The sequence below is a fragment of the Podarcis cretensis genome (assembly GCF_951804945.1).
Source record: "Podarcis cretensis genome assembly, chromosome: 13".
Classification (NCBI taxonomy): domain Eukaryota; kingdom Metazoa; phylum Chordata; class Lepidosauria; order Squamata; family Lacertidae; genus Podarcis; species Podarcis cretensis.
Window position 1 is genome coordinate 37,458,300 of NC_137182.1, and position 15,935 is coordinate 37,474,234.

Sequence of the window (15,935 nt, forward strand, 5' to 3'; positions counted from 1 at the left end):
GGCATGATAGATTTGTTTAGTCTTCAAAATGCCACAAGCCTCTTTTATAAGTATGGATGGTATGAGATCAGCAATTGCATACTAGGAACTATGGGGGGGGGGGGGAGGATTTTACATTCTTCCATGAGGTAAAAATAACAGAGCAAGCCATCAGGCCTTCTGTCTGCCCTCCCCATCTTCCCAATACAGACACAATCAAGTGGTGTCAACAGAAAAAGGAGAGCCCATCAGTTTTTAATGATTTTGACATGAATGCCTCTTATTGGCCCAAAACAATAAAAACACTTTGTTACAACTACTGAGCCATGAAGACAGGATCAGGTAGCGTGTTGAGCACTGGACTGTAATTCTGCAGAGATTCAGGTTCAAGTTCCCTTTCAGCCATGAAGCTTGTTGGCAGAACTTAGACCAGCCACTCTCTCTCAGTCTAACCTACCACACAGGGAAGTTGTAAGGATAACATGGGGCTGGGGGCAGGCACCACATACACTGCCTTCAACTCCTTGGATAAAAATTTCCCTGCCTCCCCCAAAAACCCTAATTTCCCAGTCTCCAATGAATATAAATGCAGATTTCCAAACCTAAACAAATACACACCCATGGTATGCACATTTGCAGAATTATATAAACCCAGTTTTCTTTAACTTGGGTTCTTAAGGCTGAGGAATAGACCTAGAAAGGCAGTGATCTCCAGCTCCTGCTCAGATGGAAACTCCCTATATAAACAGCACATCCTACCCCAGACTCAGCAGCATTCCAGCACAGAGATGAGCCCCATATTTCTCCCACCGGAAAAGGTGAGGAGTGGAATTCCCAGAATGCTTCCATGAGCCAAAGAGCTTACGCTTCAGGAACAAAGCCCTTCAAGAATCATTTGAGCGGACCCTATGCAGGCCACATGACCCTAACCCCCTTGGAGCTGCCAAGCCCATTACCTTTCAAGAGCTGCTTGATAAGGGTGGAGTGGGGCCACTTCTCTGAGGCTTGAGCTAAGGCATTGGCAATGCGGGTAAGGTGCCCCATGTAGCCCTTGCGTCTTCCCCCATCAGACCTGCAACAGAAGATGGGAGAGGATGGAGACTCAAGGTTCCTGCAGGCCATGTCCCTTAGGAAATGAAAGGCACAGGTGGAATGACAGAGGAATGGGAGGCTTTAGAATCTGTATGGCCTTCGTAGGTTGAAGCTGGACAAACTGGCTTGATTATGCATAAGGGATGACCAGAAAGAACAGTCAGACTATTGCCCTGAACTGTAGAATGGATTGATCTCAGCACACTCCCACAGAAGACTAGAGGTTGTTGGAAGGAGTTACAGCAGCATGCATGCGCGCGCACACACACACACACTTTTTTAAACAAGAAGTAGCAGGAATATTCCAGGTGCATGGAGGAGTATAAGTATCCTGAGCAGGAGGTCAGGACCTTAGGGAATGGAAGGCACTAGCAAGCACCCCATGAAACACTAGGAGCAAAAAGAGCCTTGAAGGACAGACTACACAAACCAGCTATTTTGAACTACAATTCCCATCACCCCTTACCACTGGCCATGCTGGCTTGGGCTGAAAGGGAGTGGGGTTGGAGGGTACCAGGCTGAGGAAGGCTGCATTAGGGAATGAGCAGAAAGAACTCCAGGAAAAAGTGGGCACAGAAAGAGAGGGTCCACCCACCCCAGTGTTATGTGACATTAGAATGCACTCCTAAAATTGCTGAATGCCATGGTTTGGAGATTCTGTATTCTGGAATCTTAGATTGCCACTGACGTCTGGGTCTGCCCAGGGCACTGGGTTTGTTCCAGGGGAGAGGGTTCAAGACCAGGGGAGATGGGGAGAGGAAAATCCAACCAAGACACCCCAGTACTCACTGTGATAGCTCATTTTCTTCCCAGGCAGACAAGATTCTTTGGATTAAGCGACACTTCTGCAGCAACTGCAAGGAGGAGCACAAAGGGGCTCATCACATAAGGGATGCTGGAACAGCAACACCACATTTCACTAAGAAGGATTCCAGTTTCTTAACAAGAACCCTAAAGGTTTCAAGCTTGCAGTTTAAAAGATTTCTGGTCCTCACTGGTGTACTGTAAAATCTAGACAAGTGTTGGTGGTTTCTGCTGAAACTGAAGAAAACTGCAGATAGAAGATTCTGGATGTCAAATAGTGGGAGCCTTTCCCAGCTAGCCCATTCCCAAGGTGGGTTGCAATCCAGTGACTTGTCAACTAAGCCCAGACAACCACTTTCAACCCTATTCTACTCACTGTAGTTTTCTTAGCCCTGAAAACTGCCTTGATCCTCAATTCTCATCTCCCACTTTTCACGTGGGATCACAACCTTTTGCTCCTTTCTTCAACAATTCATGCCCCAACTCATACAAAGAACTTGAAACCAAGGGTACCCCACAACCAAAACCTACATGTTGGATGACAGGGTTCTCTGGGAGGGGCTCCGAGTGGTTCTCAATGGTCTCATCCCCAGCATGGGAACTGAAAACATTGCTAAGGCAGGCCTCCACCTGAGCGTGCAAGAAGTTGTTATATGTGTACTTGAAGTAGAGGTCCTGGCAGAAAGAGAGAGGAGGAGAATGAATGAATGAATGAATGATTAAATAAATAAATATAGCAAATCAGCACTTTATATTGTCTAAATCGTACGACTGATTACATTCACCCAAGTTAAGAATTGGCCACTCTTTGAAATACCACTGTCACACAAAAAAACCAGTGTTGTAAACTTGAAAATGTTAAACCACCAGCAACATTAAATCAGTTAAAAATATTTTCATCAGTAAGAAAAGAAACCCCCTCCCACAATTAACTGGGCAGATTTGTTTTTATTTCTTGTACTATGACTTTGAATCTGTCAACCAAGAATACTTAAATTAGGCAATCTCCCTATAATTTTTTTGCAGCAGCTTCTTTCTAAAATACAACTTTGTTGTTATTTACACAATCATTTCAGGACAAGTCTTTTTTTTTAATGCTAGGGCTTGGTATTGTCCATCAAACAAATACAGTGGTACCTCTGGTTACGTAGTTAATTCCTTCCGGAGGTCCGTTCTTAACCTGAAACTGTTCTTAACCTGAAGCACCACTTTAGCTAATGGGGCCTCCCGCTGCCACCGCACAATTTCTGTTCTCATCCTGAAGAAAGTTCTTAACCTGAATCACTATTTCAGGGTTAGTGGAGTCTGTAACCTGAAGCGTATGTAACCTGAAGCGTATGTAACCTGAGGTACCACTGTACTGCAAAGACAACAAGCTTTCCAGAAGTATTGTTCTTCCTCCCCACCCCTGAAAAACAAAAGAACCTAACAAGCTTTTCAAGCTCCTAGAAACGTATGCATATTTTACCCTGGGAGAGCAGTGTCTGAGGCAACAGCCAGCAGGTGCCGTGCTGCTACTCACCAACATTGTGTCGAGGGCCCCGAGCTCTATAATCTCATCCTGCAGTGCTGCATTGTTGGTGCCCAATGAGCTGGCCAGCAGCTTCACCACGTGCAGGCGCGTGTTGCCCAACGGAGGGTCCAAGATTCCCCACGTCGTCTGCAGGGACTCTTTCTGCCAGAGGGAGAGGGCAAGAAGAGAGAGCATTCCAGGTCCATCACAAGCCCCTATTACACCTCAACACTCCCTTCTCACCTCACTGCTGGGCTGTGCCAGAGAAGGGACTCCAACCGCCGAGAGAGGATAAATTCAGGATAAACTATAATCATGGAATTTTTAGATTCTGCCCCCTTGCCTATAACAAGCCCAACCTGGTGCCCTTCGGATGGTCATGGGTTACAAACCCCCCAGCTGTGCTAGCTGGAGCTGATGGGAGTTTTAGTACATAACCACCTGGGGGCACCAGGTTGGGGGAGGCTGTTTGAGGGCACTGTCTTGAGGATCCCACACCAGACAGAGGGGCTTGGACGCTTTGCACCCACAGAATACTATTAACTCTTGAAGTGGCCTCCAGGCCAAGCATGCTGCTGGAATCCCCCCAGCGTTTCCATGCCATCGAAGCAAGTGCACACACAAACCAACCTTTGGTGGGTCAAGCAGCAGCTGGTGAAGCTCCCTGAGACGCTGTTTGATGGCAAGCAGAGTGCCCAGACTGGCTTGGCTTGAAGCCACTTCACAGTTGGGCCCGGTCATCTCCATCTGCCCCTCCAGGTTGCAGTAAAAGCCCCCCATGCCGCCCAGCTCTGTCCTGCAAAGAAGAACAAGAGCAACCAGCATGTCTCAACATCCAGATCTAAGGGCTTCCGCAAAGGACAAACCTCAGCTACCTCAATTCTATGCCAAGGAAATTCAAACTGTTTGAATAAATTATGCCAATCAAGTCAGGTGTCGTGCATTAAGCTTTGAATCCTTTTCTCCTCCTTATGTGCAATCCATTTTGCTTCCTGGATCCATGTTGTTGGAGGGGGCTGGGACTACTTGAGGGGGAAAGGTTGCGTTTATTTTCAGACTTGGGAGTAGCAAAAGGGAAAACACATTTAGTGAAATATATGGATGCTGGAGCCCGGTGGCCAACAGGATCAGGAAATCATTTCCAAAGCCAAGAGCCAGGCGACAGATCCTGAAGCCCTGACCTCCCTACACAGCTGCATCCAGATTTACTGGAGATTTTTTAAAAGACCTGGCATATCTGTTTTGACCACAGCCTTCAGGGGCTTGGGTGTTTTTGTTTTCAAAGGGGAAAAGGGGATAACAGGATGCAACATTGCTGTACTGCAAACAGGATACACCTGTTGCATTACAACCTCTGCCTGTGCGTGTATAAGACCCACCCCACACACCTGGGTCTGCGCGGCTCCAACAGGGTCAGCAAGACCTGGATCCCATTGACAATGACAGACTCGCTCCGTTCTCCATCCAGCATATTGCTTAGCAGCTGCTCAATCGTCTCCTGCCTTGACACGAACAGGAATTGAAACTGGTTATTAAAATGGGCCTGACACTCTCAGATGCTGCTTCTGCGTTTGTTTTTTAAAACTTAGCAACGGCACAAGTATATGATAAAAAAGAAAAATGCAATAGCAACCCACAATAACTTAGAAGGAGGTGAGACCCATCTGATATTCACAGCCACATCCTTGCCAGAGGCAGGGGCCCCTCGGCTTGGGATAAGCGGATTGTTGCACCTCAGCACCAGGTGAGCCATTGCTGTATAGCAAGCAGGGCCTAGAAGCAAGACTGGGCCAGTTTAAAGAGGTAAATTATTGAATGCTGACTGTAATAGTCTTGCTGAATAAATTTAAACAACATTCCATTAATTAAATTTTTTTTAACTACACCCCACTTTTCACCATCTAGGTGTCAAAGTGGTTTCCAAAGATCAAAGTACACATTATACAAAATCTAAATATGAAAACGAACCTCAAAAATTAAAAAACCTCCGAAATACAAAGGTTTTACTCCATGTGGGTTAGTTTCAGTCCACATGCCCACCAAAATAAATATAAAAAACATTTATAACTGGAAACGCAGTCAGGAATTCAATATCAGAAGAATCTTGACAAGCAGATGAGAGTTACATTCCCCCCCCCCTTTTCTAAATTTTTATCGGCATTAGTTGAGACAACCTTTATGCCTGGCCTAAGGGTCTCTCTTATTCCCTACTGCCAGTGCTGCTACTGGCTTGGTACTCACTTCTCCAGTGTAGCCAGTAGCTGGTCAGGCTCAGGACTGTCCTGGATTGGGATCATCTGCTCACGGCTCAGCCGGATAATGTCACACAAGGACTGTGAAGCATTGGAATGCTGCTGTGTAGCAGGGATAAGGAGACAAAATGAATTAAGACCTGCTCTAGAGGAAGCAATACTTTGACACACTTGGAGACTGTGGGTTGTATCAAATGCTCGCCCTACTCAGAGTAGACCCATTAAACCTGACTAACTAAAGTTCATTAGCATCAGTTGGTTTACACTGAGTACACCATAATTGGATACAACCCCATATTTAACCGATTACACTTTCCCTTTGGATGCTGTCCTCTTGCAGGATTACTCTTGAAACTAAAGACAGGTATGCAGTCTATTTAGCGGCCCTCCATTGCCTTAAAGCCCAGGGTTACATGCCACCTTGTCTTACTTGCAATCTGAGAATAATCATTGGAAGGTGCTCAAACTTCAGTAATTTTATTTGCTGAAAACATTTCCTATCCCGCCTTACAGTTCCAATACAGCTCACAATATAAAACCACAAGACAAATGTATTACGGACGGCAAACAATAGAAACCTCATCAACACCAGACACCTCAAAACAAAGAGCAAGCCTAGCAAGGAACTGTCATCAGCAGGAAGGTCTTGAGAGAATAAAATAGTTCTCGCCTGGCACCGAAAAGTGAAGCGTATAGGAGCCAAATGAACCTTTCTGGGAAGAGCACTCCAAAGATAGGGTGCCAGCACGGAAAAGACTCTGCATCTTTGTTGATACCTGTCTAAGCTCTGATGGAGGGGCCCTCCCACTATAAGCTAAATCTAATGAGCACATTCTACAGATAATCTGGTGCTAAGCTGTTTATGGCATTATAGGCCAAAGCTTGTACCTTATTTCCCAGTGTGCTTCCAAACAGAATTTAGCACGTCTTAAAAAAAAAAAAAAAAAACCTGTGGAAGGCTCACATTAGTCACCTTTTTACTGTATTATTGACCAGCTTATGTTTCTGAGCAGTTTATTTCCATAGCGGAAGGACATTTTAAAGGTTTATAGCATGATTGCAGACCATCCTTCTCCCATCTGCAGAAGAGATGCTTCACCTTTCTGCACAATTGGATAGACTGCTCCTGAATCCTCACAGAGGATGGCATCATGCTCCTTCTTTAATAGCTTAAATGCTATAAAATCTCCAGATACCATGTTTAGAATACGATACGACCAAGGCATGCATAAGTGGCACTGGTCTGCTTGATTTTGAATACCAGCCGGGATTGGTTTCACTAAGCTCGACTTTGAAATAATCATCACAACGCAAGACACTAAGGCTGCAATCTTAGACACATTTGTTTGGGAGAAAAATCCCATTGAATGCAATGGGAGGAAATATGCATGGGATTAGGCTGCATGAAATACACCTGTTTAATTCCACCACAAGCATGTTTGGCTCCTACTGCGATCAGCTAACAGAAAGAAGTTCAAAGCCCTGACCACCCACCTACCCCACACAAAAACATACATCCTTTCCAATGGAGGGCAGAAGAGCCCCAGGACACACTTAATACTTACATTGTCATCTTTTGAAGGGTCGATCATCCCAATGAGCCTCTGCACAATCTTCTCCTCATTAAGCCACTTTTGATGGGGGGGGGGGGTGAAATGAACATGGATGGAAAGGTTAAGCAAGTATATTTCACTCCTGTTCCAGTTACCAACCAAAACCTCCCAGGGACAGAAGATTGCACTCATATGCATTCAATTTTATCTTACAGTGCTGACCTCTGTGCCCCATTGTTTCTCTAAAGGTTCTACCAATATCATTGGAATCTTATTGGTAAATGCCATGCAATTTGGACTTTGGGAGCCCTCAAAACACAAGACCTTCAAATGAGGATGATGTGAGAGACAAGCTTCCCAACTTAGGGTTGGCTATTCTATAGAACAAGAGTATTCTGAAATCAGGTATGTATCCACATAACCCCTATGAGAACACCAGAGGTCAGTGCAGAGGTATAGAGCATGAATTCATTTTGAAGGGTGGCACCTCGAATTCCAGAACAGATGGCTGGTTGTTCAATAAGGAAACATGGACTAAATTTGTTTTATCACCTTTCAACAAAAAATGGCAAACCTCTATTTGGGTAGCTGATTCTGCTGTTTCTCTTACACTGCTTCTCCAGATAAGCAAACTAGAACCCACAAGAACAATAAACTGAATGTACCACAAACACCAGCATTTCTAAGATTCACATCAGGGGCACTTGGGGAAATAATGAAGATATTCTCCAGCTAAGCCTGTAGCTGGAGATCTTTCCCTTCTAATTGTGAATAGGGCAAATATGTTTCTAAAACCTTTCATTCTGTGAATGACGAAATGTTCAAACACAACAATTGAGGACTGAATGTGAAATTGTGCTGCTTGTCATTTCAAGAGAGAGGAAGGAAGGTGAGACAGTTAGGAGTGCCTGCAGGAGGACCCTTACATTGAACACATCTTGTCTGAGCTGTGGCTGCTCCACACAGGTGAGAAGCCGCAACAGGAGGTCCATGATGGCCGAGGTACCGATGTGGCATAGCAGCAGGTTGACAAAATCGTCCTTCTTGCGCAGGAAGGCAACTATCTGGAAGACAGCAGAGCAAGTGAGTGGGTGTGGAAGGGATGAGACGTGAAGGAAATGAAATGAAAGGAGAGTCATCTCAAGTAAGCTTGCACAGTGTTGTGGTGACACTGGAATCAAACCTTGGAACAGAAAGGAGATATGGTATACATTTCTTATGAGCCAGTCTACAATTGGGTTCAAGTTCCTTAAATAGGTAAAGGCCATATTGGACATCTGTCTCATCATTAGGTTGTCAAATTTTTGCAAGACTGTTGTGGTGCAACGGTTAGAGCAGAGGTAGGAAACGTGGTGCCTTCCAGATTTTGTTAGACCACAACTCCTATTAGCCCCAGTCAACAAAGCCAGACAGTCAAAGATGATAAGAGTTGTAGTCCAGGTGTTGCTGGATGGCATGGTTATTAGCTATCCCTGAGTTAAGCCGTTCCTGAGTTAAAGCGTCTGACTAGGACTGGGGAGGGAGTTCAAGTTCCCACTCAGCAGTAAAGCTCACTAGAGGAACTTGGGTCACTCACTGTCAGCCTGACTTAACTTACAAGGTTGTTTTGAGGACAAATGGGGGGCGGGGAAGAGAGAAAAAGTACATGTGCAATCTTAAACTCCTTGTAAGAAGAGCAAGATACAAAAACAATAAATACAGAAATACTGTTAGCCAATTTGAGTTTCTTCAGAAAGAGAAAGGAAGGTCAAGTCTGTTTATTTTTAAAAAATAAAACAATCTGAGCAGATACTTTTGGCATCATAAGGATTAAAAAAAGACTTGCTTGGCTACAGAACTTGGTGGGTGACCATGGGATAGTAACTCACCCAACATAAATCATGAGAAGGCCATGAAGACAGAAAGGAACACACACCATGTATGCTACCCTGAGATTCTCTGAGGAAGGCAGCATAGCGTATATAAATGGTTTTTAATGAATGTATACCAGAACTATTAAGAACAGAGGAGCAGCCCTGCTGAATCAGACTGAAGGCCCATGCAGTCCAGGATCCTATTTCACAAGCTGATCAACCAGATACACCTCAAAATTCACTAGCTTGAAAAGCCCAATATTGATACTTATTTCTGACATGCTTCAAGTCACCATGAGATTATTTTGCAGCATCATTTTCACATGATCAATGCTAATTCAGGGTGCATTTTTGTATGGTGACAGCGAGTATTTAGCACATCAGGGATTCCGAATAAATGCTTGAGAGCCAATAGGCTCCCCCATGTGGACTACATCAAGTGTTGCCACATGAGGATGTAGCAGTTAGAAAATATTCATCACGTATTTCCTAATGAGCTCACTTGCCAGGGCTTCTGTAAGTTGTTCGGGAGGACCTAATGAGCATTCTCAGGAGTAAGTTCCCTGAGCCACATGAAGCCATTTAGGGGACAGGGACATTTAATCAAAATATTTAAGGGCTGCCTTTTGCTAGAGCACCATTTAAAAATTCACACTACAAATTTAAGGCAGTAGTATTAGCAATTTTTAAAAGCATGGAAGAGGGAAGAGTTAAAACTGGCATAGCGCCCAACTGAGATGAGCACGTGCAAAGATACCTGATCAGTCTTGCGGTTGATAAGGATCCCCATGACCTTGCTGAAGAAGCTAGCCAGCAGCGGGTTGAGGATACCGCCAGTCTGCAGGAAGCCGTAGAGGCGCCGCAAGAGAGACTCGTCCTCTCCCAATGCGTCGTTTATCTGGGTGACGTCTGATGTCAGGATCTCACACGACACACTTGGATACCTATAAGAGAGAGACTTTTCAAAAAGCAAATACACAACCAGACCTGCTGCATAATCATCTCCACCAGCCTCTTCCTTTTGAGAGAACGTTGTGTGGCTGTGCTGGCCCACCTGCCTGGCAAGATCTATCAGTATCTCCAAAACAAGAGATACCTACCATATTTGTGTTTTAGTTTAGGGCAAAATAATGTTCTGCAGCAAGATAATCCCAAATTCAGCCCCATGAAAAGCCAGTTCTTACAATCTGTATGAAATACATCAGGAGGTCAGGAAGATTTCCTTATTCCACATACTTTACAGTGTATTCTATTTATTCAAGTCAGAGAGAGAGGACCAGGGTGAATATAGGGCTTTGGCCCATCAATCACTGAAAAGGTGTCAATTCCCTTCTTTGGTTACTGAAATTTTAGCAGACACTGACCATGTACTTTCAATATTATTTTCATTCTACTCCATGTTTGTTTTAATCGAAGCAGGTTTTCAAACTGCCAAATTCTGCACACATCATCAAAATTCAGAGCTCGTACAGCAATCATGGAATATATGCACAGCTTTGTTATCAGATCAACAGGCCTACCTACCCTCCCTCCCTAACTCCTACTCTAAGACTTAGTTGGCTACAACCCTAGATGATTTATGATGCAGAGACATCTATGGCTTAATGCACAAATACACTAGAGAACTTTTCAAGTTTAAGTTATTAAGTTTCCTTTCAGTTGATGCATAACGCTTTCTTCTGACAGCAACCAGGTTTCATTCATTCCCAAGATGGTCTAAATATAGAACAACTATATAGCTATTAGTGAAGGTACTGGGCCAGCTTGGAGGCAACATTCCAGGCTTTATAAGCAATGGTTTATTAATCTAGGAACAAACATACAGTCTGCACACTCCTCGCTTGCCAGTCGCCTTGTAGGTCAGCTTCAGTGCGGAGAGCCCAATTTGTTTTAAAACAGAATTCTCCCACATGTTCAGAACAGGAACTGTGGCTCAACGCTAAGCAGGAACTCCAAGCCAGAGCTAATGCCCAGGTCCAATGTTTGCTTCTGGCACAAGAAACCATGGTTTATGAAGCCTGGAATTATATGCCCACGCAATGTCAAACCATAGTTTGTGCTTCAGAATGTACAGGCAATCCATCATTCAGAGCTGCTCCTCTGTTCCAATTTCCCATATGCTCACAATTCACACCAAACCACAGTTAGCAGAAACTATGGTTTCCAATCATGGTTTCCCAACTTGCTGCAAATCATGGTTTGTCAATTCAGATATCACTTGGATTTATAGTTTAGCATGGTGTCTCAATAAAGCTGATGCCTTGACTTTCCCCATTTTAAAAAAATTAAAAAGCAGCAACCATGCAGTTTTCTACCACCCCGCCCCCATAGGCAGCTGAACCACTAAAGAACCAAGAGAGGAAAATGAACATGGCATATTTCTTCTTTGTTCTGGACATATCAAACAAACAAATAAGAGAAGCTCCATTTTCATCCAGCTCCCCCTTCCAAAACAACTTACTTGTAGCGTACTCTTTCATCCACGTCCCCAGGGGGCTCCTCTGTCACGCAGGTGACCAGTGCTTCCATGTGCTCAGGCTGAACCAGGAAGTCCACCAGCTTACGGTTGACCACCTTGCATTCCTGTAGCACATCCTCTTCATCCAGAAGTTCAAAAAGGGTCACGTTGCCACGCTCCAAGAGGGTGTCAATATGAGAGGTCGTGTGGAGGTCAAACTTCCAGAACATGGCTTGCTGCGGAGGATGGAAAATGAACAGAGGGGCCAATTGAAAACCAACCAACCAACAATGAGATGGGAGATAAGCACATGCATCACAAGCTAGCAAGTGCAAGTCTCCTAAAGTAATCATGCATACAACTGTCCAGTACTATTTTTCTAGAAAAAGTGGTGCCGGAACTCACCATGAACACCTCCCTTTTTCTCTTATAATGACAGTGGTGCCCACCTGAGTTCCGGCAAGTTCCTGCTGAAAAAAGGCCCTGCAACTGCCCCTTCTTAATTTGAAACAAACCTTGCACAAAAGGTGGGGATCAGAGCCTAGCATAAAACTGTTCCCAATTGAAAACTCAATGGCACAGAGACAGCCATTATTCGCAGCAAGGGAACAGCAATAACTGAGAGGATAAGGACATGGGAAAATCAATGGGACAGGTATAAACAGAACAAGGTAGACTGGGTGGCTCAGTGATAAAGGCTGTGGACTTGACTTGTGCTAGATACAAGAGAAACAAGGAGGAAGGTGGACTGGGGTGGAGCCAGCACATCCTGAGGTTCAGCCAGGTTGAGCATGTCAGCGTAGTAGTGCCATCCATGCTTTTGGGAGTCCAACTCCTAGCAGCTCAGTCAGCACGGTCCATTGCCAAGGATACTGGGAACATCTGGGGGGCACCATGTTGGCCACCCCCAATTTAGGGGTGAGAACACTTGGATCAAACTAGCACACCACATTACAAAAGGAAAACCAGATGCTGAAATAAGTACTGTACTAATAGAAATGAGTTCAGAGGAAGGCAAAGCAAAACGGCCAAGATCTAAGAGCTGATAAGTCATCCAACAGAATTCATTAAAGGCAAGCCGAACAGGAATGGAGGAATGTAGAGGACTCCACTGGGGCCACAAATTAAGCTGGAGCTGTGTGCGCGCCAGTGAGAAGCAAAAAAGGAATAGCAGATGCAGAGGGAGTTGTAACCTGAGCATTTCCCAGCTAAGATGCTAAGTGTCCAGTAAGGCCAAGTCTGGTGGGAAGGGTAGTGATCTGGAAAACAATTGGCAAAATAACAAAACAAGGGGGACGAACTTGAGTGTGGCTGGTGTTGGTCACTCAGAGCAGTCTAACTATTCCTTAACTATGAGCTTTCTGGACACCCCTTCTAAATTTATGCAAACTTCCCTTCCCCAGGAAATCATCTCTTCTACAGGTGAATGTGACAAATGTATTCATGCAAGTAGCATAATACTGTAAATATGTCAGGCAATTCACTGTTCACCAGGAGACCCAAAGAAAAAGAAATAACTCATGCCTATTGCCATTTCTTAGCGGACCAGCTCTAAAAAGAGCCACTGATCTTCTGATTCCAACTACAGCTGACCAGTTGGTGGCTCCTGAGAGCCTAACACCTCGGAAGCTCCAAGAAATAAGAGATATTCCTTTTATTTTTTCAATCTCCTGTTGAAGACTAATTGAGTCAGAATTTATATTAGGAATAACAAACTGGTCTCTTGCATCTGCTGCATTCCTTACTGTTTTTGTTTTGGGTATGCTCTACAAGTGAACATGCAGAAATCAGTAGATTGGGGTAGCTAGCTCCTTGCTGGCAGTGGAAGAAAAATGTAACAGGCTCTCTCAGAGTCTTTCTGGAGTCTTATGAAGAAAGCAGAAACTCTTTCTGAAACCCATTCTCAACCAGCCATCATGGGAATTTTCAGGTGCCACAAATCTACCAAGGTCTTGACTGATAAGGAGAAAGACACTCCCTCCTCAGCATCCTAGCTCTGACTGGAACTTCAACCTGTCTTGTAGTTGGAGAATTTCTGCTTTAAACCTATGATGACTGGGAGTATGACAGACTGACTGAAAAGAAGCAGATGGGCTGGTTTCACCACCCCTTTTCAATGCATGCTTTTGGCCAAATATGGATTACTAACCACAAGCAAAAGCCAAAAGGGTAGTAGTCATATTGTGAAGTAACTAACATACAAGAACAGCAGTAATGATCTCATGAGTCCACAAATGACACTATCTTCCGTGCCATCGTTTCTCATGCATGTTTTGCAGGTTTCCCTAACTACAGCTGCAATCCAAAGCGGCAAAAAGATTCTCTGTATCATCAGTGAGGGAGGGGAAAAACCGGAGAGAAACAAATAGTAACTTGGAGACGCCCTGCTTCCCTTTTCAACCCTGTTGCCACCACAACTGCAAAGGCCAAAAGTTTTCAGTCGGTTTCCAAGCAACCTTGACACAAGGCTTTTGCAATATAGCAGCACAGGCAGCCTGGCTCTGACCGCAGTCCTCAGATCAACTCAGACTGGTGTTCAGCACAAGCTGCCAACACACATGGGTGGAGAGGGAGGGGGCAAAGAGAGGAGAAAGGTGGAGGCAGGGTTTGTGAAGTTCAGCCCTTTATTTTACAATACCTAGGCTCAGAAGGAGGTCACAAAAAAGGTCTGTGAATTGACTTAACTACCCACAACTCATTTACCCTTGCAACAACCATGTGAGGTAGGTTGGTTATTAGTTTAACACATTTATGTAACCCCTTGTATCAGAATTCCAAGAAAGATTGTGCGCATATATGCACGCAATCTCCAACAGAATATAAAAACACTTGGGAGAGTTGAAATGTTTTTATAAATATTAGACACAAGACACAATTAAGTTGCCCAAACCAACTCACCAACCACTAAACCAGAGTTCAGTCCCCATGGTTCGCTCCACACCATTTGTGTTATTAGTTACATTCAAGCCACAGTGCTGTACAGCATGTGGCATTTCAAACAAGACCCAGTCTCTGGTTCCAGCTCTCTTCTTCAAAAAAGCAAATTCCTAGTTCTCATGGTGTCTGAAGAGGACAAACCCCCCACAAGGGATAGCACTGTTACCACCCTGCCTTGCTTATGAGCTTAGCAGCTAAGAGAGTTCTAGAGCTGACAGAACTTTAGCACTTCTTAGTCAAACCTATCAGATCCCAGCCCTTCTTTGACAAATACTACCTTTAGCTCAGGTGTGCATGCAGGAGCCAGGCCCTGTGACAAATAGGACTTTGCAGGACTGGGGCCTTCCTAAGTTTGTTCTGAAGAGGCAAGGCGTGGCCACACAGGTGAGACCAATTAGTAACTCACAGCACCTGGTGGCAAGAGCCAGGAAGATATATAAGGTCAGCATTTTCCCTTTGGCTCTTTGCCACAGCAACACATTCCCTGCCTTGCTTCTTGACCCTTGGACCCCTGACTTTGTGACTCCCTGCTTCTTGATCCTCGGACCCTTGGCTTCTTGACTCCTGGCTTTCTGACCCTCTGACTCCTGGCTTCTGGACCCCCATTCCTGCTCCCACCCCGCCATCCTGCCTCCGGTCCTGACGTCCCCTACCGGGACTTTGATCACCCGTGAACCGGACTGTGACACCAGGAAAGGATTAGGCCAGGGGTCAGCAACCTAAGGCCCATGGGCCACAAGTGGCTCACGGAGGTTGTTTAACAGGCCCCCGAGCCGAGCCGCCTGCTTGGCGAGTCCCCATGTGCTCCGCTAAACCGGCGCAGCGTGGCAACTCACTTCTGCGGCACCAGAAATCGTGTCTGCGCAGACGCCGGAAATCGCAGGCGCATATGCTTGCGCAATGCAGCCCACAGAGGGATCTCCACTGGAGTGAACCGGCTCAGGTGAGGTAAACCTTGCTGACCCCTGGATTAGGCCACTGATGTCAAACATTTTAAGGGACATGCACCAACCAATGCAGGCACATCCCCCTCACAACTGCCATACGCAGTTGTGAAGCGTAGCCCTCAGCTTAACTATATGCCTGTTGTCCATATAGCAAGGCTGGCTGTGAAGGGCATGGGTGGGCAAGCCCTGCCACATATTTTAAGCATCTGTCCCAACATGTAAGCACCTGGAATTTTCCCAATCCTGTTTAGAGTGGAAGGCAAGAATGGAGGGGGGAATCATTTCAAGTTCTTGGCATTCAGCACTGAATTTGAAGAAACTAGCCCTGTCTCAACTCTTTCCTTGAAGTGGGAGACACGCACCACATGCAAGTATTTTCAGTAACTAGGCACCAGCATCCAGTTTTTAGGACCCCAGGCTTTGATACATTAGCTATTTTCTTTCTTATTATTATCAAAGGCGGGGGAGATGCACATACACAAACCATGACACCCAGGAGGCTGGAACAAGTGAGGCCTTTGGTCTGATTCAACAGTGCTCTTTATGT

The 15,935-nt window shown here is 45.1% G+C and overlaps 1 protein-coding gene across 11 annotated transcripts in view; it reads right to left on the bottom strand.

Annotated features, from left to right (window-relative positions):
* Positions 1 to 15,935, bottom strand: part of PPP6R1 (protein phosphatase 6 regulatory subunit 1) — a gene marked incomplete at its 3' end in the record, with an annotated part of 49,183 nt that overhangs the window by 16,352 nt on the left and 16,896 nt on the right. For 9 of the 11 annotated variants that reach the window (XM_079949114.1, XM_079949123.1, XM_079949122.1 and 6 more), the window contains exons 2-12: positions 11,508 to 11,740; positions 9,804 to 9,990; positions 8,120 to 8,257; positions 7,206 to 7,271; positions 5,630 to 5,742; positions 4,777 to 4,890; positions 4,019 to 4,184; positions 3,398 to 3,550; positions 2,407 to 2,550; positions 1,861 to 1,925; positions 936 to 1,051 (exon numbers count right to left, since the gene is read on the bottom strand). In XM_079949114.1, the coding sequence (XP_079805240.1) occupies positions 936 to 1,051; positions 1,861 to 1,925; positions 2,407 to 2,550; positions 3,398 to 3,550; positions 4,019 to 4,184; positions 4,777 to 4,890; positions 5,630 to 5,742; positions 7,206 to 7,271; positions 8,120 to 8,257; positions 9,804 to 9,990; positions 11,508 to 11,734 (1,489 nt within the window). In that variant the 5' untranslated portion in view covers positions 11,735 to 11,740. Of the gene's footprint in view, positions 1 to 935; positions 1,052 to 1,860; positions 1,926 to 2,406; positions 2,551 to 3,397; positions 3,551 to 4,018; positions 4,185 to 4,776; positions 4,891 to 5,629; positions 5,743 to 7,205; positions 7,272 to 8,119; positions 8,258 to 9,803; positions 9,991 to 11,507; positions 11,741 to 12,697; positions 12,764 to 15,935 lie in introns of all 11 variants that reach the window. The other 2 variants (XM_079949113.1, XM_079949120.1) reach the window with 2 other exon arrangements.